The following is a 25,215-nucleotide window of genomic DNA, read 5'->3' on the forward strand; positions in this document are numbered from 1 at the left end:
TCTAAATTTTCATCCTTTTCAGGAAATTTCAACACAGGGGCTTGCGTTAATGCTTGTTTTAATTTTTCGAAAGCACTATTGGCTTCGGCCGTCCACGAGAATCTTGCCTTTTTCCTTTTTAATTTTAACAATGGCTCAGCGATAGCCGCAAAATCTTTTATAAAGGACCTATAATATGAACAAAGTCCTAGAAAAGAAGAGAGCTTCTTTGCCGTGTTTGGAGTCGGATACTTTTGTACAGCGATTATTTTTGATTCATCTGTCTCGATCCCTTTTTGCGATATTTTGTAACCTAAATATTTTAATTCAGGGGCTGCAAATTTGCATTTTTCGACATTAACTTTTAGACCGGCCTCATTTAATAAAGAAAACACCTGTCTTAAATCCTGTACATGTTGGTCTAGATTATCACTAGTAATAATGATATCGTCTAAATAGATAAATGTGGACTTTCCGAGAACAGGTCTTAACACAATGTCCATGCATCGCTGAAATGTTGCTGGTGCGCCTGAAAGGCCAAACGGCATTCGCAAAAATGCATAAGTGCCAGACTTGGTTATAAAAGCAGTCTTAGGCACGTCCTCAGGCCTGATCCCTATTTGAAAATAACCATTCGTTAAGTCTAAAGTTGTCATAAATTTGGTTGATTTTATGTTCCTTAAAATTTCTTCTATAATCGGTAACGGATATACCGGATATTTCGTTATGGAATTTAATTTACGGTAATCAATAGCGAATCTCCACCTTTTTGGATGCTCCAAAGGATAATCATTATTTTTCTTACATAAAACCACCGGACTAGCATAACTACTTGAGATAGGCGTTACGATCTTTTTACGTAGCATATCGGTAATATGCCATTCTATAATTTTTTCCTTATTCTTATCATACCGGTATGGTTTTTGACGAACCGGCAATGCATCTCCGGTGTCAATACTATGGTTAGTAACCTGGGTAAATCCTGGAATATCACTAAATAAGGAAGCAAATTCACTTACCACTTGTCGGATTCTATCTTGCTCGTCATTAGGCAGGTGGTCGAGATTTACCCTTGGCGGTTCAACCTTTTCTACACGCACTGGTTTCATCGTCAGCTTAAGAGACGCTTCATTAAAATCCAGTGTAGCTTGTGCGTCTGAAAGAAAGTCTATTCCTAGTATTAAGTGTGCTTGCAAATTCTTTACTATAAAAAACATCACCTTTACTTGTTCGTCCTTGATACGGATGTACAAAGGTACTTTACCTACGCACTTACATTGTTCTCCTTGCGCCGCTAATACTGTTGTATTATCCGCATTATATATGCGGTATTTGCGAAAATACTTTCTAAAAAAGACTTCTGCCACACAGGAACACTGCGCGCCGGTATCCAGGAGTGCGGTGGCCGGGATATTATTTACCAAGACTTCAATCTTCGGAAGAGTTAAATTTTTCACCATTACTGTATTTAACTTGTAGGAAGAGGGGTTTTCGTGGCCTTCGGATTTCCGCACCCTCTCGTCAGCAGAAATCCGTTTTAGTTTAAATTATTTTTTCTTTCGGTGCTTTCCTTCTTTCTCCACTGGCCTTGAGACTTTTTTCCTGGGTTGCTATTGAACTGTCGACGTTCGCCGGCTGTTTTTGAATGCTCGGGTTTCCTTGCCCACTGATTCGCTTTTTCTCCGTAGCCATGTGCTTGAGTTTGCTGTAGTCTTGGCGTACCAAATTGGTTTCGCTGTTGATATTGGCGTCTTCTTTCGACGTCCGCCGTTCTTCTACTTTCAAACTGGATTGCTAGCTCAAATAATTTTTCCAGTGTAGTCGGATTTCTCAATTCAATAAAGTCTTGCACTTGGGGTAGTAACCTCGGCAAAATCACTTGAATTATTTCAGGATCCGGACGGTTTCCATACAAGAGCTTGAAAACGTGAATTTTTCTTAAAATAAAGCTCGAGAGGTTTTCGATTCTTTGTTGATATATACTGAAAAGTTCTGTTTCTAATTTCGCACGATCCCTTACAACAGGGAAGGCTTTTAGTAGGGCAGTCTTGAAATTTTCGTAGGTATAGGTGGGACTTCCTGCTTGACCCAAGAGACTTCTGCCGATACATTTGAACCAGTTAAGCGCTTGGCCCCTCAAAGCGCTGGTAGCTAAGGTAACTTTTTGAAACTTGTGCACGGGGTAGAGCATGAAGTGGTCATCCAATTTTTCCAAAAAACTGGTTACCTGTGAGTTTCCATTAAACGTTGCTTCTGGTTTCATCGAAGCGCGCATGGTCTGGACAATATACCCAAATCCTTCCAGGGCGGCAGCTGGCATTTCTGGATTCTGAGCTGTTTCTGCAGGCAGCACAGGTTCTTCTTGAAACTCGGCCATGGTTATTCTTCGTCGGGCGCCACTATCAGGTTCAATGTTTCTTCTAACCTTCTTCGGAAACATACAATGACCTGACTAGAACAGAGAGCTTACTAAAGCTATGTTCACTAATTGTAGTAAGTAGACAGGATACAGACGAAGGGTATACAAAACCCTTTATTTTTTTTCTTTATATACAATGACTTCCGTACTTCGGAATACAATGACCCTCCACTCGGGGTCTAACTTAAAAGATATCAAAATAAAACTAAACTCTAATTTAACTTTAGAATAAGATTGGCCTTATAATAACAGGAAGCGTATGTAGCACAGAGACTGTGAACACTACAATACGTTTAATTTATCAAGAGGATTAAAACCTCTGGCCTGGAAGGCAAAGTAGCAACTGCGTAACTTCTAAGGTAAGCGGCCTGCTTCGAACTCACGGCTTCCTCTCTTCTGCTTGGCAAAAAGGCCACACTTAAATACTTGGCGTTCGCCAGACAACTTTGCATAAACTCCTTCACGCTTATAATTCTGGCCGGAAGTAGAAAATAAGAAGTGATAGTAAAGATTTAAAATAAAATAAACGTTAGTAAAACTTAAGATCCTTACAATTTGACCGAAGTTTCAAATTCAAGAGAATGATTTGGCTGCATGACAATTTTCGTGGCTTTTTCTCATATGTAACGTGAGTACGAGCCAGTTTATCTTGAAAATTTGCTCCTACTAGTGACCGAATTGAAAACCGCTGTACGCTAAGTTCAATCGCAGGCGAACAAGTTGGCTGAGGCAGATACAGGGGTTGGACAAAAATATGGAAACACCTTTAAAAAAACATGTTTCTTTGCTTAATATGGTGTAGGAAACCCGTTGGCATCCAAAATAGCTTGCAGTCTTCTCGGAATGGATAAATACAGTTCCTGTATGTTTGCCAAGGAAATATTATACCATTCTTTCTGCAAAACGGTGGCAAGTTCAGATAACGATGTTGGCGGTGGATAACGAGAACGCACTTTCCGTTCCAATGTAGACCACAAAGGTTCGATAATATTCAGGTCTGGTGACTGTGGTGGCCAGGGAAGATGGAACAAATCATCCTCGTGCTCAGAAAACCAGTCCTGGACAATGTGAGCTGTGTGAACAGGGGCTTTGTCGTCTTGGAAGACACCATCCCCATCGGGGAACAAAGTTTGTACCATGGAATGAACTTGATCGGCCAAAATGTTCACACCAGTCTTGGCAGTCATGTGCCCTGACACAGTTATCATGGGGCTAGCAGAGAACCACGATATGGCTGTCCAAACTATAACAGAACCCCCGCCATGTTTCACTCTTGGCAACAAGCAGTCTGTATTATAGGCTTGAGATGGCGTTCTCCAGACGTAAACTCGGCCAGAAGCGGGAAACAATGTGAAAGAAGACTCGTCAGACCATATTACTCGCTTCCACTGCTCTATAGTCCAGGCTTTATGACTTAAACACCACCTTTTCCTGTTACGGGCATTAGCATCACTGATGAGTGGCTTCTCGATTGCAGCACTGCCAGCAATTCCCTGTTTATGAAGCTCCCTTCTAATTGTTTTGGTACTCACAGGGTTCGGTAACACAACATTCATTTCAGCAGTAACTTTTGCAGCTGTGGTCTTCTTATTTTTCGTCATAATTGCCCTTAATGATCGTCTGTCACGATCACTCAGGACACACTTTCGTCCGCGCTGTGATTTAGCAGATGATGTTTTTCCGCTTTTCAAATATGCGGAATAAATCTTCGATACAGTACCTCTTGAAACACTAAACACCTCGGCTACCTTGCTTACGGAAGCACCTACCATACGTGCTCCAACAATTTGCCCACGTTCGAAGTCTGTTAATTCTGACATAATGCAATGACAACCTCACATAACAATACTCCGACAACAACTGAACTGTTTAGCACATTTACGAAGTTGTATAGGTGGCGTCAGTAGTGAAAAACACCAGCGCCACCTACATATTTCATTAAAATCAATCTTTCTTTTCAAACATGCATTTCACAAGGTGTTTCCATATTTTTGTCCATCCACGGTATCTTCGGGTACTTTGCCATGACATACAAACCAAGAGCTCTTTCTTTTGTGTGAATATGTAAATATTTATATTGTTATCGGGTTGTGTGAGGACGATAATAGAGTTCTTGAGTAGTCTACATAAAGGCATTATAGTAAAATGAAATTTTAAAGTGATAGGTTAAAATCACTGTTAATTTCGGGAAATTGGTGTGTTGATTACTGAATCCATTGCATTCGTGATTTGTAACTTGTATATATTTGTTTCAGATATTAATTAGTAATGTGTCATTCTTATTTTTTGTACTATGCTTAACTGCTTTAGTATTTAGGACTGAATCATTCTCCATTAGTTTGGCTAGTTATTGTTGCGAATATTTCAAAACTGCATATTTCAGAGAATTTCTATGTAAACTTGATTATTACAGTGCAAAAATAGTGTGAATATGTAAATATTTTGAATATATAAATATATGTTATCGAGCTGTGTGAGGACGATAATCGAGTTCTTAAGTAGTTTACATAAAGGCGTTATTGCGAATTTTGTCGTGCTGGTATAAAATTATTCAATCCATTGCATCAGTGATTTGTAATTTTCTTATATTTGTTTACATGAAATTTTTAATTATTTAATAATGTGTGATTCCCATTTTTGTACTGTGCTGAACTATTTTAGTGTTTTGTATTGAATCGTATTAGTATCATTTATTAGTATGAGTAACTATTGCTGCAGATATTGAAAAAAATGCCTATTTCAGGAAAAATGTAAATTTGATTATTTCATTGCATCGGAGAGACAGCTGCGTTAGGAGGGTTCGCGAGGTTTTTATCCGTGTAACTTTTGATATGTATGTCGGGCCTCCGCCCACCAGCGGCCGAGCGTAAAGTCGCTGAACACTGGTAGTTCCGCCCGAGGTTCGAATCCCGCGAACGGGCTGGCTGCATGGGTGTTTTCGTGGTTTTCCCCATGTGTAACGTGTGTACGAGCCAGTTTCCCTTAGAAAGTCCTCCACGAAGGCATCACTTCCCTTAGGCAGGTAGCCCTAGTGTACTTTGCCGTAAGTAAAGAAACTAAACAATTTGTTATGTATATTTCTTTTATAACAAAAATGGCACATAAAGAATTTCTTTCTATAAAATGGATTTTACATTTTATCTCAAACCCTACCTATTTCTATATTTATTAAAAAAAAAAATTAATTTGTTTGAGAAACTTAAAGGAAGATAAGTGAGGGCGGCAGTTTTAAATTTTTGCCCCACCTAGGAAAAATGCTAAGTCCGGAGATGCTAGAGTTAAGGACTACCACAAAAGACAATCCCGTAGTCGGTAGGATTCGAACCTACGCGGGAAAATGGATTTCTAGTCCATCGCCTTAACCACTCGGCCACGACTACTCGAGCGTACTTGCTTTATTATTAAATATGTACTCGCCGTTGAAAAGGTGCATTTGGTATCCATGTTAGTTTTGGCGCTATGTTAAACGAAGTATGTTCTATATTAGCATATTCTATATTAGCTCAAAGATTTTTTAAAATTTCTAGTATGGCTTAATTTCTAAAATTAGAAGTGCCGGAGTGCTATGGAAGACCCCCAGGAAACAGGAACAAGAATAAATAAATAAATAAAATTACTAAAAATAAAAAAATCTGAAAGCTTTTTCAGATTTTACTTTAAGCCCAAAGGGAGCGGTTTTTTAACTTTTTGTGTGTTAACTTTATTATCATGTTCTTCGCACTTAAACCACAAAATTCAATTCAACAGCAATATCGAAAAATAATTTTAAAATGAGCATATCTTTAGAATTTCCGATACACAGTCTCACGCACTGGAGTTTTTTTTTTTTTTTTTTTTTCGTACAATGTTGCCATTCCTCGCTCTGAAATCGTTGACTTTGTTAATAAAAAATTCGTTAAAATGCTACAAAACATGAAATCGATAATAAAACAAATTCCAAATTAGATCTTCCAGATGCCCATATTCGGTTGAGGATTACGTTATTCAAATTGGATGGCTCCAGGCACCGTTGTTTTATCACAACCGCGAGGAACATACATACATTTATGCAGATTCTTCATTATTTATTTTTTTTACATATGACACAAGGCGATAATATTTGGTGGCAACAGTTTGAAAAGTGAAAGGGACATTTTTAAAGTTTTTAACGCAAAATGCCAAAAGGAAATTAATATCCCTTCCGGGTTGACGCTTTTTGGGCTAATAAAATTATTAATAATAAATAATCAAATAATTAATTATTGATATAATTAAATAATAAATGATTAAATTAATTAAATAAATAAAATTTTAATTTAATAAAATTTATGGATTAAATGTTATTAAATAAATGGTAAACAGTTAAATAATAAAATAAAGTAGTGGACCTTGACTTATATGGCGTTGCGGATGGAATTTAAATTTCACATAAAAACTGGCCCACCAGCGGCCGAGCGGTAAAGTCGCTGAACACAGGTAGTTCGGTCCGAGGTTCGAATCCCGCGAACGGGCTGGCTGCATGGGTGTTTTCCTGGTTTTTCCCATGTGTAACGTGTATACGAGCCAGTTTCCCTTAGAAAGTCCTCCACGAAGGCATCCCTCCTCTTAGGCAGATAGCCCTCGTGTGCTTTGCCATAATTAAATACACCACACCGCACCACAAAAAAAACTGAGAAATAGCTCAATCGGTCTTCAGTTGAATTTAGTGTTTGAATATAATGTTATTACTTCAAGGGATAATAGAAATGAAGACCATTCTTTTCCCAGCACACCCAATGAAAAATATTAAAATGATTAAAGCGTCACTAATGAGACTAGGCAGAATGCTATAAATAGTAAGAGATCATACAGAATATTTTAATCGATGATGTGTACAATAAATCAATAAAATCAAACGGAGAATGCTCTAACATATTCTGACCACAATTTTCTGTTAGCATAATTCTAGCTGTCAAGCAGAACGTGACAGGGAAACAAATTTTCTATGAATCTGAGGGTTAGCTGAGAAAAAAGCAGCAATAAAAATGTTCATAATTTTTTCGTACAATGTTGCCATTGCTCGCTTTGAAATCGTTGAATTTGCTAACCAAAAATTCATTAAAATGTTACAAAATATAAAATAGATAATAAAACAAATCCCAAATTAGAGCTTCCAGACGTCCATATTCGGTGGAGGACTTCGTTATTCAAAATTGCACGGCTCTAGGTACCGTTGTTTTATCACAATGCGAGAAACATGTATACATTTATGCAGATTCTTTATTACTTAATTCCTTTAAGTATAATGCAGTTTTCTAATATTTGGTGGCAACAATTTGAAAAACGAACTAACATTTATAGTGAACCAACGCAGAATGCCAAAACGAAATTAATAGCTACAACTTCTGGGCTACTTCTTTGAAATCCTTTAGAATTATAATTCAATTTTCTATAAATAAAGTCACAGGACTTCTAGAGAATTCTATAAAATTTTAGATTCTGTAGAGGTTCTATAAAAGCTTTTATAATTTGTAAAATCATTAGGTTTTTTTGAAGCAGAAAACGTGAAAAATGTGCAGTGGCCTCGTCGGAACTTTAACCCTGGACCTTTCGAATACGCGTCAAGTATGCTTCCAACTACGCCACGAAGGCATGCAAAAAGGAGGGAGAAAATACCTTATAAGTTTCTAAAGATCCCATGTATGATGTGTATAGAATCAACTAATAGAATTCTACTGAAAATATCAGATATAGTTTATAGAAAATAGGACCATACTTTTAAGAAATTCTAAACAAGGTTACTTGCTTTAATTTTCTGCGGAAGATACTATAAAAAGCTTTTGAGCCTTATAAAATCAACAAAATTTTCGTTTGAGATTAAAAAGAATGAATTCACTTTTCATCTTAACCTAATTTTGAAGTAATCTGTTATACGGGGAAGGGGGAAGTAAAAACTTTCGAAACAGATGTGACTTCTTTCCGTAATAAAAATTTTTAATAAGATTTTGATTAAAAAATATTTAAATAAAAATAAATATATTTTAAATAATAGTTAAATCTAATTAAAACCAAGATAATGTTTCTTTATCAGGGGTCCATGTGATACACTATATGCTTTAAGCATTCATTTCAGGAAGTAAAATTTTATGCCTAAATAGGCATAAAATTAAACAGCATAAATTTATTCTTTGAATTCATTTTATAATTTGAATTGGTTTGAAATTTTTACAAGATTTTATTTTTGTGTTATATAAGCAGTACTGTGCAAAATTACATTACAAAATTAAGTGCTCAGAAGCTATATTCAGAAGCTTAAAAAAAGTTAAGATAAAGGAAAAAAAAAAAAAAAAAAAGACAAAACTTTTCATTTCAAGCTTTGTTAATAGTTTGAAATCTTTGTAGATTTTTATAGAATGCCATTATGTAAAACGCTTTCTAAAATCTCCATGTGATTCTGCAAAGCAGTATTTCTACAGAATTGTATATTGTGAAAGTTTTATAAAATTTCTATAGAATTTTATAGAGAAGCATTTCTTTAGAGAATTGTCTATGAGAATTTCTATAAAGTTCTGTCAGACTCTATAAAAATATTTCGTATGGATATCCAAATTCATTTGAGAGGTTCCACTACTTTGAAATACCTTTACTATTTCCCAAACACCTACCTGTACGTGACCTCTGGATCGTACAAAGCTTGCAAGGGAAAACATTGCACCTTCCAGACTTAATTCTAACTGGGGGTTGAATTTGCAGAGGTCGAGTAAAGGTGAAGCAGGTAAAGGTCATGTTTGGAAAAATCCTTAACGGGTAAGGAACTAGAATGAAAAATGTAGAACGGAATGTATCACCCACAAAAGGTTAGGGATATTTGTAGGGGAAAACGTCAGTTTTTTGTGAGTCATATACAAAGATTTTTATCTGTTTCATGGTTTTAGAGACAGTTTCCTACTGCATTATGTTCCCAAATATCAGAAATGATGAAATGGTAGAGTTTATAACGGTTATATTTAAGTTATTGTAAATTACACTTCTGTAAGCACACTGCTAAGTAGCAACACTTCAGATTAAATAATAGTGTACTTTGTGCTCATTTTAGTTACACTGTTAATGAATTGAGTCTGGCGTGAGATATTATAGACCATAAAAAAAATTTAAAAAAAGTGTGATTACTCATCATGGCTCCGAACAGTTTTCAAGCAGAACAGGAAATTACAGGTAAATAATTCTTTCATGAATTTTTTAATTAACAAGGCCTTGAATAATCGCAGTAATTTGGTAAAATATTCAATTTCCGCCGCGAAATCTGCTTCTCGTATTCAATTTTTAGTTTTTAATAATACTTTTGCTTTTTAGAAGTAAGCAGATTCTTCTGAACAAAATGGCGCACATTTAGAACACGGTTCTAAGCTTGCTTAAAATGATGATAATTTTACTCTTAATATTGTCTAATATTTTAATATGCAGCATTTTTAGAGCTAGTAAATTTTAATTAAATGTTATGAATTAATTCTTCAGTTAAATAATCTTTGTTCCATAAAACTGCAGGATAGATTATTTATCCTCTTGTATGAAGCAAATTTAGATTACGAACATTGAAACGGTGGGAACAGAGGAAAACTGTCTTACAATTCACGATAAGTTGATCTGGCGCTTACGCTATAATTGTAAATAAACAATATAATCAACTATGTACTTATTACTGATGTAAAACTTTTAATTTTTTAAAAATCTTTTTTTCATTATATATGTGATATGTTTTCCTTATACGTTTTCTATACGTATATGTTACCGTGCATATGTTATAAGCGTTTCTGATCATCATATTTACTATTATTATCAGTATTGTTATTTTGTCTTTATGTACAATAATTAGACTTCTAAAATAATTCGTAAAATTCATCATGCTGCTTGAGTATCAAATGTTTTTAAGCATCCACCTTGTAGCTTTCGTTCTTTCAACTATAGCATTATATCATGTGTTAATTAATATGTATATTTTAATAATTCAATAACAGTTATTAATTATCTTGTATTTTATTGATAACGATTAATTAAATAAATTTAACCATTCCTCACATATATTCCCCCTTTTAGCATTATTATTATTATTATTATTATTATTGACGTTCAAGGGGAAATTATGCTAATCGTTTAATTTCCGAATGATGCGGTTACAAAAGAATATAACAAATGAAAACAACATTCCTTGCAATTGTAAATTGTTTATGAGATAAGTACAGCTTTCTGTTTAGAATTTTATTTTCACTTAAGAAAGGAACCTTGCAAAACAATGTTTGTGCACTTATATGTGTTTTATTACGAAATGAAAAGGTTTTGGTAGTGTTAGGAGAATATGCATGGGATAATTTTTGAGAAAACCCTTCCTAGTGTTTTCATCAACCATTTGAAGACAACAATATGCTTAATACTAGATGAAGCAGTATATTGCAAGCTCTCAATATTATTTTGATTTAAAAAAAATACATAAAGGGGAAAAAATCTGAAAGTTTTCGAATTTTATATTATGCCCAAAGGAGCTTTTTTTTTAACGTTTTGTGTGTTATCTTTATTTATTAAGTACTGTGTTCTTTGCACTTAAACCATAAAAGTCAATTCAACAGTAATATCCTAAAATAATTTAAAAAGAGCATATCTTTAGATTCTCTGATACAGAGTCTCGCGCGCTGGAGATAAGAATTTTTTTTTTTTTTTTGGGGGGGGGGTACAGTGCTGCCATTGCTGTCTTTGAAATCGTAAAGTTTGTTAATTAAAATTCGTTACAGTTTTACAAAATATGAAATAGATAATAAAACAAATTCTAAATTAGGACCTCCAGATGCCCATATTCGAGTGGAGGATTACGTTATTCAAAATTAAATGGCTCAAGGTACCATTGTTTTATCACTATGCGAGAAAAATACATATGTTTATGCAGATTCTTCATTATTCAGTTTCTTTAAATATAATACAGGGCGATAATATTTGGTGGCAACAATTTGAAAAGTGAAGCGCCACAAAATGCCAAAACGAAATTAATAACGCCCCTTGGGCTAAAAATATATACATGTTATGTAATAGCTAAAAGTCCGATTAAAATTAAGAAACGATTTCTTTTATTGGGGTTATGTATACAATAATTAAAGGCTTTAATTCGAGGAATTGAAATTTCATAATTAAGAGCGTGTATTTAGTCTTTTAATTAGTTTTATGATTTAAATTGATTTTATATCTTTACGAGATTTAATTTTTGTATTGTGTCAGTAATATTATACAAAAAAATTGCACAAAATATTATATAAATCAGAAGCTATAAAAAGCATTAAGCTAGAGAAAGAAAAAAAAATCAAAATTTCCATTCAAAAATGATTCAACGCTTAAGGAATAAAACGTGTTTTCTTTTTGCTCTTCTGTATCTCATATAGTCCCCCAGAAACTAAAAAGTTGCTTTGATTTCAGTTTGAAAACTTGGCAGGCTTTAAAAATGTCTAAATGATTTTGAGGGAAAAAAAAAAAAAAAAAGTATAGAATTCTACTCTGTCAAGGTGTACACATGTATAGAATTCTACTCTGGGAAGGCGTTAGAATTTTGTAGAGGTTTACTTATGAAGTTCTATCGGAAATTCTATAGCGCCTTCAATTCCCCCCCCCCTAAAAGTAGAGCCAATTCAAGTAATTCAGAAAGAGAGAATATACAATCTTGAGAGTCAGCTACTGCTGCCCAAAAGCTATCTCTTAAACTTAAGAAATCTGCTCTTGAATACGTTAATTAATTTGCATCCTGGTGGAAGCTGACGAAAGCAGAAGTGAAAGTAAAGATAAAGATAATACACTGACTACCAATAAGTATTTGGACACCTGTGATAGAAAAGAAAAACTAACTTTATTCAAAATCAATAGTTGGTAGAGCCTCCACGAGAGGTAATTACAGCGTGGACCCTCCGGGGCATACTTTCCACAAGTCTTTGTATGACAGCTAGTGGTATTTTCTTCCACTCGAATTGGAGAAGACATAGACGTTCCCTCACCGATTTTGCACGGGTAGTGCACTCCTGAATTCGGCGATGTAACTCGTCCCAGAGGTTCTCGATTGGGTTCAGGTCTGGACTCTGGACAGGCCAGTCCATTCGATGAACTCCATTGGCACCATACCAAGCCTTGGTTAACGTCGAAACATGACAACTGGCATTGTCGTCCTGAAAGTAGCAGGGGTCCAACCCGTAAAACTGCCACAACGTATGAAGCACATTGTCATCCAAAATAGTGTAATAGGCATCGGAGTTGAGCTTACCATGAATGGGGGACCAAGGGTCCCAGCCCATACCAGGAGAAACACCCCCAGACCATAATTCCACCTCCACTGAACTTGACTGTTGGCACAATGCATTCTGGCAGGAGACGTTCTCCAAGTAGACGCCAGACCCAGACCCTGCCATCCGAACGGTAAAGGGTGAACCTTGATTCGTCACTCCAAAGAACCCGTTTCCACTGATCTACGGTCCAATTTCGATGTGCTTTGCACCACATTAACCGAGCAGCGCGGTTGGACTTTATGATCAAAGGCTTATGGGCAGCAGCACGACCACGAAAACCAAGCAGATGTGCTTCCTAACGGATGGTATTCATTGAAACAATACTCTCGGATGAGGGCCATCGGTTGGGTGCGGTTCTTCCAAATTTCTCTGGACAGCACTGGTCGGTCTCTATCCTCCAGTTTCGTTGGTCTGCCGACTCGGGGCCACATTCCGACAATCACCGCTCACCTTCCACGTCTTAATCACATAGGCCACTTTCGATTGTGGGTACTTCAGATAGCTAGATATGTCCCTTAAGGATCGGCCACATTTGTGATACCCGATAATTATACCTTTCTCGAAATCAGAGAGCTCCGAACTGCGAGGCATCTTGCATGCGACTAAAGCCGATGCTGTTTCGTACACGATATATACCGGCGGAGTCCGTGACGTACCTTAGGACTGCAGATATCGTCATTTGCATAGGTGTCCAAATACTTATTGGTAGTCAGTGTATAAGATAATGAGTTAATAAACACAAAACCCTACCAAAGTAATATAAACCGAGAATGGAACTATTCGCCGTGGCCGTTTCGAGAACATAGAGAAAATTTTTCGTAGACGTACTTCAGGAGAATTATCTCTACTACTACTGTATTTCCTTACGTATCCCCTCCTACCGTTTTAAGACTTAATTCTGAAAATTTTAAAAATATTCGTGTCATTTCCCTTTTCCTTAATGCGTTCACAGAATGAGGTCCCATAAATGTTTAAAATGAATTTATCCACCTACTGTGGTGACCGCTTTTGTCTCAAAGACAAAAACCTCGCAAACTGCTTGCGAAGGTCACTCTGAACATATCACTCAAGCACTTCTAACTGTCGATATATGTGTTTCGAATTCGATCCGAAGTCTGGTGGTTTAAAGGAAATGTCACCTAATTGGCGAAGCAAAATATATGTTGCTTTTAAATTTAAAAATTCTTTTGATTCTAAATATTATAAAAATTCTGTCTTTTAAATTTAATTAAAAAGAAATGTATTGCAACTGCTAGAAATAAAATGTATTTTCATCTTGCACATATTAGTATATTGCCGTTCGACGAAGCATAAGATTTGTAAATTTTTTTCAATTTTATTCTGCTAAATTATTGTTATTCTGTGTAACTAGTGTGAAATTCTGTTAAACTTGTTATTAGTCTCTTAAACTGTTGTTCTGTTAAACTTGTTATTAATCTGTTCTTCCGTTAAACTTGTTATTAGTCTGTCTATAAAGTATTTCCTTCCTCTTTTCCGCCTGCCTCCGTGGTGTAATTGGAAGCATACTCGACGCGTATTTGAGAGGGAAAGGGTTCGAGTCCCGCCGAAATCACTGCATGTTTTCCACGTCTCCTGCTTCGAAATATCCTAATGACTCTACAAGTGACGCCCGAACTTAAAAAATGGGGGTGGGCGATAATTCGTCACCACCAGGATTAAGGATTGGGTCCTCTGATTCCCAAGCGAGGGCATTCTACTCCATCTTCCAAAGTAACCCAAAGTTCCTATCACATATGTTTCCTCTACGCGGGACTGGACGTTGTAAGGGACATTTCTCAAAACCCGCTCATTTCCACGAAAGTTAGGTTACCATTTTTACTGACTAAACAGACTTGAACGATTATCGCTCAGATTGGGATCAGGTGATCCTTAAGAAGCAGAACTTTCGTCTGATTGGTTGATCTCTTCTCGGGACAGAGCTGCAGGCGAAACATTTTCGGCGAAGTTTCAATATTTCGCGTTTCCGTAGCTAGGCGGGACTTAGCTTCCAGCGGAGCTGTTTATTCCAGGAATCCTCCCGTTTACACCAGTGCTACCAGAATCTGGTTTCTCAGAAATGTCGCGTCTAGCGGGGACCGTCGCTAGATGCGATAACCCCTTAAATTACTCTACAAAATTAAGGTATCCACCAGCGGCCGTGAGATAAAGTCGCTGAACACTGGTAGTTTTGTCCAAGGTTCGAATCCCGCGAACGGCCTGGCTGCATGGGCGTTTTCGTGGTTTTCCCTATGTATAGCGTGTAGACGAGCCAGTTTCCGTTAGAAAGTCCTGCACGAAGGCATCCCTCACCCTTAGGCAAATAGTCCTCGAGGCTGTGCCGTAATCACATAAACTAAACCAAAACTTACAAAACTAAGCCATATAAAAGCAATAAACACAGTCTCGTTTAAGTTATTATTAATTATTAAGTTGACATTTCTCTAGCTGGATTCATTAAAGTTATTACACATATTTTCTTTAAATTAAATAATAACCGGCTTAGATGGCTGGTCCCGTAAACGGCTAATAATTAAATTTAATGATTGACTTCATCCAAATTAACTTTAAAAACAACAAAACTCTTTATTCATTGCTTCGCAAACGATTGTTCTGTCATGTTGGCAATATAAGGCACCGGAAACAAGTGTTATTGATTACAACAACACTGCAATGATTTATAAAATTATCAGTTAAATATAAGTTACATAAATTGGATATGCTGTAAATTGAATCAGTTACGCATATTATTGTTTTATTAATGATATCAATTACACATAAAATAAAATTAGGCCATAAATCGTGAGAAAGTGTTGACACTGGCTTTTAAATTGCTCAACTAATAAAATGTATATTATTTTAATTCAAAAGATAAATTAAAGATCTCATCAGATGTCGAACGGCAACACCGAAAAGGTAGGAAAAAATTGCCAGTACAGTCAAAAGTCGTTAATTCGGACACCCATAATCCGGAATGATCTATAATCCGGACCTCAAAGCTAAAAACTTTCTGCGCATGCTCCGTGTTGGGACATGCGCACAAGCGTTTTACGCGTGCGCGTAAGATCTTGACTACTGCGCATATGCGTGTGCGCAAGTGCAGAATACGTTTTCGCCTGTGCGTTTAATGTATAACGGACGGTGTAAGCTAAAATTATCAAATTATCTATTTCAGTTAATGTTAATGATTGCGTTATTCCTTAATCTTCGAATTGGATCCCGCTTATTATTTTTTGCAGACTGTAAGAGCAATTTTATAAAAGTAAACTTGAACTTTCAATTATGTCAAATAGAATTTCCGATGCTGGAACTTCCAAAGGATCTACAAAACGAAAGAATGTTTCGATGTTCAACAAACAAAAAGTGGAATTGCTGCAAAAAATGGATAAAGACATGAAGAATGTGATAGAGAGGTTAGTGAAAACGAAAAAATTTCGATTGACAAGTTAGTCGGTATTCTCGGCACAGCAATTAACGGAACTTGAACAGCGAAACTTTGAACAAGAAATTATGTCTGTTTATAGAATTAAAGAGAAAGTATTATCACATAAAAAGAAGCAACTTAAACAACTTGCATTGAAAGAAATGTTTAATAAAGTAAATAAATAAATATTAAGCTTTTTTTTGTAAATTTTGATACCCTTTAGATCATAATTGTTCTTTATTTCATAAATTACGGTTTCATATTTTTAATTTTAGAATTTCTGCATGCCATCTTACGAGATTTAAACTGATGATCTATAATCCGGAAAAATCGATAATCCGGAATCGCCGAAGTCCCGACGAGTCCGGATTAACGACTTTTGACTGTATACATGAATAGTAAATGCCTGGGTAGCCTAACGTAATAACATAACAATAACAAAACATGAAAGGACTAAGTTAAAATATTTTTAACATAAATATATGTTTCTATCTGTAATTAATACTTGCTATTTGTTTAAGAGGAAGTTTAAACGATAATCGCCTTTATAGCGTGACCTTGTCTGTAAGAGTTTGTAACTTGTTTTAAAGTAAAACTACCTATGAGATTTCGTAGAAGAAACTCTCGGTTCAAGGCTTTTGCTTTTTTTGCAAAAGATAATCTGTCATTGGTGAAGGACCAACTATATTCATTTAGCTGAGAAGCTGAGAAGCAAAAAAATTATAAGTAGCAAAGAGTGTTAACATTCTTTTTAGATCATTTAATAGAAAGAAACAAATGATAAGCTTCGCCCCCCCCCCACTTCCATTTAATCGAAAAAATGAATTATCGTAAATATCTTTACCATTGGCAATTTAATAATTTTCTTTTCACAAGACAAATTTTATCTGAAAGATGTTATCTCAGTATATGCATTATATGAAAACAAAATTATCTTCCCTGGATTATTATGTAAACACGGTAATAACTTTTTTTTTTTTTTCATCTCAGTCCAGTTTTATCTGCCTAGATATCGCATATTCAGGACAATATCGCAGCGAAATACAGGCTTCAACAAGGGACTGCCCCAAATAATATTCCTGTTGAAGTTTGACTCTTAATTCCTTCTGATAATTTAACGTAAAGCAAATTAAGCAAATCTGTTGTGGACATCACATCAATTCCTTGTATGGCCTATTAAATTATAAGCATGCCGCACTTCATTTACACTTATTTCCTCGAATTATCCTAGCTTAATTAACTGATTTCTCGAGCTAAAATTCAAAACTGACATTTAAAATTTCAAATTTTGAAGTTAAATATCTCGGTCAATTTTTATTGTTATGAAGTTTCTTGTATTGTTATTTTTTTCGTAATGACTATATAAAAATGCGTAAAATTTTCCCAAATATAAGTATAGGAACTGAAGACAGCTTTAAAAATTCAGTTTATTTATTTATCCCAAATTATTATTTTTTTAAAATTTGAATATTTTCATGAATATTTCATGAATATTTTCGTCATTTAAAACACTTCTGTTATTGGAAGTATGTGGCTACGACCAAAGATTGAAAGGGGGGAGAAAAAATGCCAGAGAAGGACTTTTAAGTTGGGTAGAGAGGTGGGTGTATACTTTTTGTTACTCCCCAATCGCTATAAAAAGGGAGGTGCACAACTAGATGTTATAGCAGCCCTATATCCAAAATTTCAACTTTCTACGGGTAATCGTTTTTGAGCTATGCGAGATACATACGCAGAGTCGTAGCTAGGGTTTTCAGCGCCCAGGGACAACTGAAGATTTCGCGCCTCCTACTGCTTGCCAAGGATGGAAAACATTTAATTCTAAAATGTCGTAACATCAGTTTGGCGCCCCTTTAATTTTGCGTCCGGGGACAGATGCCCCCTTGCTCTCCCTCTAGCTACGCCGCTGTACATACGTACGTACGTACCCGGACGTATGCATCTTGCATAATCATTTTGCGCAGGGGAAAAAATAATGGAAATTCTTTTTTTTTTTTTTTTTTTTTTCCCTGTAACCGTAGCTATGAGAGCTCTAATGTTTTAAATCATCAAAATCTCGAGCTCACACCTTCAAATAACTTGACTAACTTCAAATATATGAAATTTCATTTCGATTGGCAAGGGAATGGGCCGCTAGAGTTTCATATATCAGGGAGGTTTTTTTTTTATGACCACTCTGTATACACAGACAGACATCATTGTAATAATAATAATAATAAAACGCATTGTGGGGATCCTAATCCGAGCTTATTCACTGATATCGAATTGTAGGTTAAAAGAAAGTAGAAAGTTTTTTTTTTTTTTTTTTTCCTATAATTTTTTTTTTAAATTTTGTTTATGGAATTTTAATTGAAGATTTGATTTTATGTTCTTGAAACATATTGATTTTAATGATCTAGCACTTTGCGGGTGTCCATCAGCGGCCAAACGTTAAGATATCTGAATTTCGATAACAATGAAGGATTTCACTAATGAATAAATGTAAATTCGTGAAAATGGAAAATTTTCCTTTCATCTATACTAACTGCGGCCATGAAAAACAGATCATCGACCAATGGCAATAGCATACAGCACAATTATCCTTGAAGGTATCATTGATAATTGTTTTGCAAAGAAATGCAGGTTCTGTGCGGCTACTGAGGTCTTTAACATGGTCTTTGGATAAGGTACCTAAGCACGGTCCTTTAACTAGATCTACAGAGGAAGTAGAGGGCGATCCAAAAGTAAAAGATCAAATAAAAATTCAATACATCGAAAAATATAGATAGTAGCACGACATATAGAGCTAAAAATATTGGCGAGCCTTTCAAATGGTAGGCGAAAATTGGGTGGATGGCTACCCCGGAGCCACCCAATTCTCTGTTGTGTTCTCCATCATAAATAAGGCGAAACTTCACAGTGAGTGCGCTGGACTCTGCCTATACGACCTACAGTGGAATTCTGATGTACCGCCTGCTTATTCCTGTTCCTGTACATTTCACAAACGTCCGTGACTAACGGGATTCGAAACTTTGTCCTTTAGCTCTCTGTCAGCTTTCGTTAACAGCCATAACGATAACGATCTGGCGACCCTTAAACTACCGTATAATTTATGTTTTAATAATAGTAATGATATGCGTTTTATTGAATTAAAAATACTTCATAATAATTTTAATCTGTGCGATTTCAGTTTTTTAAATAGCCCATTAAAATAAAACATCAACTATGAATTAACTTCAGTAAGGCCCAGTTATTGCATGAGAAATAATTATTTTTTTATTTCATATCTTTAATTCATGTCTTTAATTATTTATATAATTAACTTCAATATTTTGTTAATGTTCATATTTTTATTTCTTTTATGCTGAATGGCAACAAGTAGTTCATATTTATATTTAAATTTCTTTATGCTGAATGGCAACTAGTTCTGATTCATGATTGCTTGGTTTTGGTTTCCAAACGTTGCTATTCTAGTAGCGTCGCATTTCGATAGCTGGAAAATAAAAAGCAATAAACTTAGCTATTTGTTTATAATTCATGCTGTTCCTAATCATAATTTAGTTTCGAACATTAGTCGCCAAGGCCACAAAGGTATAATGCTGAAGAAAAGTAAAATAAGGATTTTGTGATAAAGAACTCGCAAATTAATGAATTGATTTGAAATTTAATCAGTAGAATTAAAGCTGTAATAAAAGAAAATTAAAACTCTAGCTACGTAAATGATTACCAGTCTAATTACACAAGATTGTCGTAATTATCCTTGCCTTCAATCAACTTTTTTTTTTTTTTTTTTTTTTAATTAAAAAGATCTGACATTTTGATTTCCACAATTTCCACGACTGATAAATATTAATGTATCATGACAGCACTTGTATCTTCAAAGCGCAGTAATTATTTTTTATGTTAAATATTTTTACGGCAACGGTGATGTATCTCTCGAGAGAGTCTTTGGTTTCAGAATTCAAAACATATAAAATAAACATATTATCTTTAATCCTATGAATTTCCTCAGAATTCTTGTCTTTCTTCGCAGTTCTATTATTTTTAAGTTCTTATTAGAGTTTATTTTGATTTGAGCTGGCTGTATAAAAGAGTTCCTTCTGAAACAAGCATTATTATTTATATAGTTTATTATTATTATCGGGCTTGTCAATAAAAATAGCGAAATTTTAGTTTCAAAAAGTACCGCTTTTCGAAGAATTGAAAGAATCTTCATAAATTTTTGAAACTTTTATTTTTCAGAATAATTTTATGTTTCGGTTATATTATTCTATGAAATCAGTGTTACGTAATTAGTTCTTGCATGGCATATTTTTTCTAAATTATTAGTTCAAAGGGCGTTAGCCCAGAAGGCCTATTAATTTCGTTTTGATATTTTGCATCGAAATTCTGAATCACTTTTAAAATTGTTGCCACCAAATATTATGGCCATGTATTATATTTAAAGAAATTAAATGATGTAGAATCTGCATAAATGTATATATGTTTCTCGCATTGTGATAAAACGACGGTGCCTAGAGCCATGAAATTTTGAATAACGCATGTCTCCACCCGAATATGGGCATGTGGAAATCCAGATTTAGAATTTGTTTTATTATCTATTTCATATTTTGTAAAGCATTTATGAGTTTTTGATTAAGAAACTCAACGATTGCAAAGCGAGGAATGGCAACACTGTAGGAATAATAAAAAAAAAAAAAAAAAAATATTATCTCCAGCGCGCAAGTCTGTGTATAGGAAATTCTAAAGATATACTCTTTTTAAATTATTTTGCGATTTTGCTGTTGAATTGAATTATATGGTTTAAGTGCGAAGAACATTGTATTTAAAATAAATAAAGGTAACACACAAAATGTTATAAAAACGCCCGTTTGGGCGTAATTTTTTTAAAAATTCCGTTGCATTAATTTAATTAAAAAAAAGCATTTACAATATACAGTTAATCGGACTTCCGGAATGTTAATTGCAATTATAATTCATTTAACTGACAGGTTCTCTCCTCTGCATGGATACTGAAACTTCTTTTCGCTTGTTTGCTATTCCCGCTTAGTCATGTGGTCATGTACACGTGACTAACCAAGAGCTCCCGAGGCTTTTAAACCTACTTTCACCGTTTCGTCGCCTTGCTTCAAGGTTTCTCTGTTAGTGTGTGTTGTGTATCAGTAGATTGCGACACACGGTGGTTAGCAGCGATGGTTAATTTTTGTTTGTGAATACTGTGTGGATTAATTTCCGATTTCGAAGAACGTAAGTATTGTTGATAGCGGTGTTTTATTGGGTATGTACAACAAGTAAAGTCTTGCTCATTGTCTACGTTTTAAAGTGATTTCTTATTTTGATCGAGCTTTGGGAGAAAAGACTTGATGCATTGTTCTTTACGTACTTGTGCTTTTGTGTTTACATTCGTTTGACAATTCATAAGTTAACCCATTACTTTACCATATTCATTTTAGTAATAGTATCTTCAGCATGTAAAGATTTGATGCGAATTTTTCTTTTATTAAGGCAAACTGTTCACCATTATTTAGCACTTACTCTAATTTGAACAAACAGGTGTGTTATATAGTAATACTAACTCGAGTGCAATTGTCTGAAGATCTATGTATAGTGCTCGCGGATTTATTGATTTGCAGATCTGCATGTGCATTAGGTAAGAAAAGATATGTAAACAAATACTGCAGAACATTTTTTGGTTGTTTACTTGTACTAAATCATTGTTATTTTATTCATATGGAATACTGCCTTAAATGACTATTAGATTATTTGTACTACTATTTGACTTCTTCAGTTTATTTAGGAATAAAATGTATACTGTATTGACACTTTCGCTTCTGTTTGAAAGTGGAATAGATTACCACGTACTTTTATTCTTTTGTTTATGCTATAACAGCATTATATATACTTGAATATATTCTATCTCTAAAAGTATAATATTAATAAATATTTACAGTCAGCAAGATGGCAGAAGCAAGAATTGCAGTTGCTGAACCAAGAGTAAATACTATAGAAGAAATATCTTCTCCTCAATCATGGAAAGATGTTTTAGGTTCATTTAGAAGTATAATTACTAAACGTTATTACAAAGTTAGGTAAGTATTAATTGTTAGTCCATCATGGAAATAAAAATTCCCTTCAATTTTGATAATTGTTATGACTCTCACTGTGTATATTAAATTGTACCATATTAACATGTGGATTCCGCCCCTTTATTTTTACTAATTTAATTGTCCAGAAATCCAGAGGGGAAAATTATGGGAATAATTTAATTTCCGAAGGATGCAGTTAGGGTAAGAAAATATCAAATGAAAAGTAGTCATGTATAAACTGCAGGTAACTATCACAATATAATTTCTTTTAAAAAAACCAGCATTCATAAAATAATTCATTAAAGAGTGCATAATGATAATAACATTACAATATCTAATAAGATATTTTTATTTCTCTTTCCCTGTAACTCGAATCTTGCCCATTCCTATTTGTGTCTTTGCTACTCCTTAGGCCTGAAATCATTCATGAATAATTAGAGAAGATGAACATGCAGTTGATTAAGTGAAATCTTAATGGTAATTTGTGTTTGCTTTCGTACGACTGGTTGGTTTTTTTATTGAGGTTGGCATAAAGTTTAACAGTTACAAGGGAAAGTGATCTTCACATGTATTTCGCAAGGTAGTCTATGTTAGTAAGATGAAAAAAATCACTATGTGGATGAATCTGTTTCAAAATTCAGCGGAACTTGTTTCTCTGAAAGCAATGAGGAAGAAAATTGCATGAATAATTTTAAAAAAATTTCAGAACCTGGGTTAAAAGCTAAGTGTAAAAATAAGCAAGCAAATACAATATTCTAAAATGAATGATCTGAGTTTTACATTATGTATCATTAATGCATATAAAATTTTACTAATTTGGATTTTGTGGTAATAAGCAGAGTTTAGCAAGTATAGCTGTTTTCAAAGGATGAAATGGTAGTATATAATTGCAAATTCAAAGCTGTCAAAAGATGAAATGGAAATATGTAATTGCACATTCAGAATTGTATATTTATAAAATGAAATTATCATTCATTAGTGCAAATTCAAGATTCAAGAAAAACAATGAAAAAATAGTTTTTCATGGTTTAAAGTATATTTGTAAAATTTTCCCCCTTTTGTTTTTGTGTTGAAACATATTATTTAGCTGTTTATAGTTCAGTTAAACATTGATTTCAGTTTTGTGTTGAGAGTGTTCTCAAATAACCTGTTTGAAAATTTTTGTTTTTCAGTTTCAAATATTATTTTTACCATGTTGATATTTATTTTATTTTATTTTGTTAGTATCTTGCTTATTGATTAAAATAGGTTCTCAGCATTGGTTTAAAAACTGAATTCATACTGAACAGAAATCAAGGTTTAATTTTATAAGAGGCAAAGCTGTGTGGAAGGCCATCAGGAGATTTAAAAAAATGAAGTAAATAAAATAATAAATAACAAGTAATAAAATCCAAAAAAAAAAAAAGTAAATAAAAAATTAATGACAAAATAAGTTCAGTAATAAATTAAAATACCAGAGCTTTTTTTATTTGGGGCTGTGGCTGGAATTGGAGTTGAGTGCTGGCTGAATGTAAGCCTTCCAGAAAATATTCAGTATCTTCTAGGTTCTAATATTAAGTTCAGTGAAAATTGGGCAATTATTATGTTACCTCACTGTTATGCTGTATGAAGTGTAACATTCTGTAGTATCTTTAGAATTACTTTGCAAAATCATATACAAATTTTATAAAGATTATAGAATGATATTTTTAAACAGTAGTCCCAATCTCTATGTCATATAGAAAAGCAAACTTTTTATTCTTAAGTGTTGAATCATTTTTAATGGAATTTCTGCCTTTTTATTTGTAGTATAATGTTTTTTAACCTAACCTCTAAACTTATATAACATTTTGTGCAAATTTTTATACAAAATAATACAATATATATTTGCATCTATAATATAAAGATATATCTTGTAAAAGTATAAAATTAATTCAAAGATTAAATGTCATTAATTATAAAATTTTATTTTCAGATTTTATTTTCTTTTAATTATTGTGTAAGAGTAATAGATTTTTAACTTTAACTGTTACTTAAAATATACCAAAATATGATATGGAAATGTTTTGTTAAGAAACAAATAAGTTTGTTCTAAAAGTTTTTTTTTCTTCCATATGTTCTTCTTTACGTCAAAATTTGGGATACAAAATTCTGTTCAAAAATGAAAACTTGTTTAGTTCTTTTAATACCAAAAGAAAATTTGATTGATTTTATAATGCTTTTAAATAATCAAAACCTGCCATAAGTTATTTTTTAGAAAATTAAAGTAAGGGAGCTTGTTTGGAATTATGGCCCTGTTTTCTATAAATTGAATCATTTTTTTATATTTTATTTTTTTTAATAAATTAATTCTTTTATGAGTTCTATTAAAAGTTACTATTACAACTTTATTTATAGAAAATTGGACTATAATTCTAAAGGACTCCAAAGAAGTTTAATATTGGATTTTTTTTTTTTTTTTTTCTTAAGTGTAATTCTATAACACATTTTGGTACTCTTCTGTTATCGGGAGTAGATTCAGAAATACATACAAATATGCATACATACATACATTTCTGAATCCAGTCTTGATAACAGAAGAGCATGGAAATTTTCCCTAGGGCTAGTTCACAAATAGATTAAGAAATGTTTATTCTTTAAATATTCTTTCATATAATTTTCCCAAACAGTTTGGAATAAACTATCTGGTACTGAAGCATTTAACCTTTATGATAATTGAAGTATAAATAAGTGATAGTGATCTTTTTTGGCAGATTTAAATTCAGTGTGATATATTTAATAATTATATTTTCATATTTATTATATTTTTATCTCTTAGTGCATCATCATGAATATTAATAATATGTGCATGTTCATGTATTCGCATAATTTCTTCAGAAATAATAGAAATTGCTTAAAGTCAGCTTCTTTCTATTTTTCTATGTGAATTTATTGTAGTGAACTCCTTTCCAAATGCTAGTTTGTATTTCAATATACTCAAAATATTAAAATGTACTTTGATACTCAATATTTAAATGTACTTTGTGAAGTATTACATGTTGAATCGTAATAGATATTCTAAGTGGTAATTAATGTTTTATTTAT

General features: G+C 33.7%; 1 protein-coding gene and 1 non-coding gene across 4 annotated transcripts in view; one reads left to right on the forward strand and one right to left on the reverse strand.

The window, feature by feature from the left end:
* Window positions 1-25,215, forward strand: part of LOC118202356 (carnitine O-palmitoyltransferase 1, liver isoform-like) — a 130,135-nt gene that overhangs the window by 39,004 nt on the left and 65,916 nt on the right. The window contains exons 1-2 of one of the 3 annotated variants that reach the window (XM_085824671.1): window positions 21,157-21,313; window positions 22,017-22,155. In XM_085824671.1, coding sequence (XP_085680797.1) covers window positions 22,025-22,155 — 131 coding nt within the window. In that variant the 5' untranslated portion in view covers window positions 21,157-21,313; window positions 22,017-22,024. Of the gene's footprint in view, window positions 1-21,156; window positions 21,314-21,465; window positions 21,717-22,016; window positions 22,156-25,215 lie in introns of those variants that run through there. The other 2 variants (XM_085824672.1, XM_085824670.1) reach the window with 2 other exon arrangements.
* TRNAS-AGA (transfer RNA serine (anticodon AGA)) lies at window positions 5,703-5,778 on the reverse strand. The gene has a single exon. It is a non-coding gene; the product is annotated as a tRNA-Ser (tRNA).

The sequence above is a fragment of the Stegodyphus dumicola genome, chromosome 10 (assembly GCF_044657685.1).
Source record: "Stegodyphus dumicola isolate Sdum_Otavi_A_Nest chromosome 10, ASM4465768v1".
In the NCBI taxonomy this organism is placed as follows: domain Eukaryota; kingdom Metazoa; phylum Arthropoda; class Arachnida; order Araneae; family Eresidae; genus Stegodyphus; species Stegodyphus dumicola.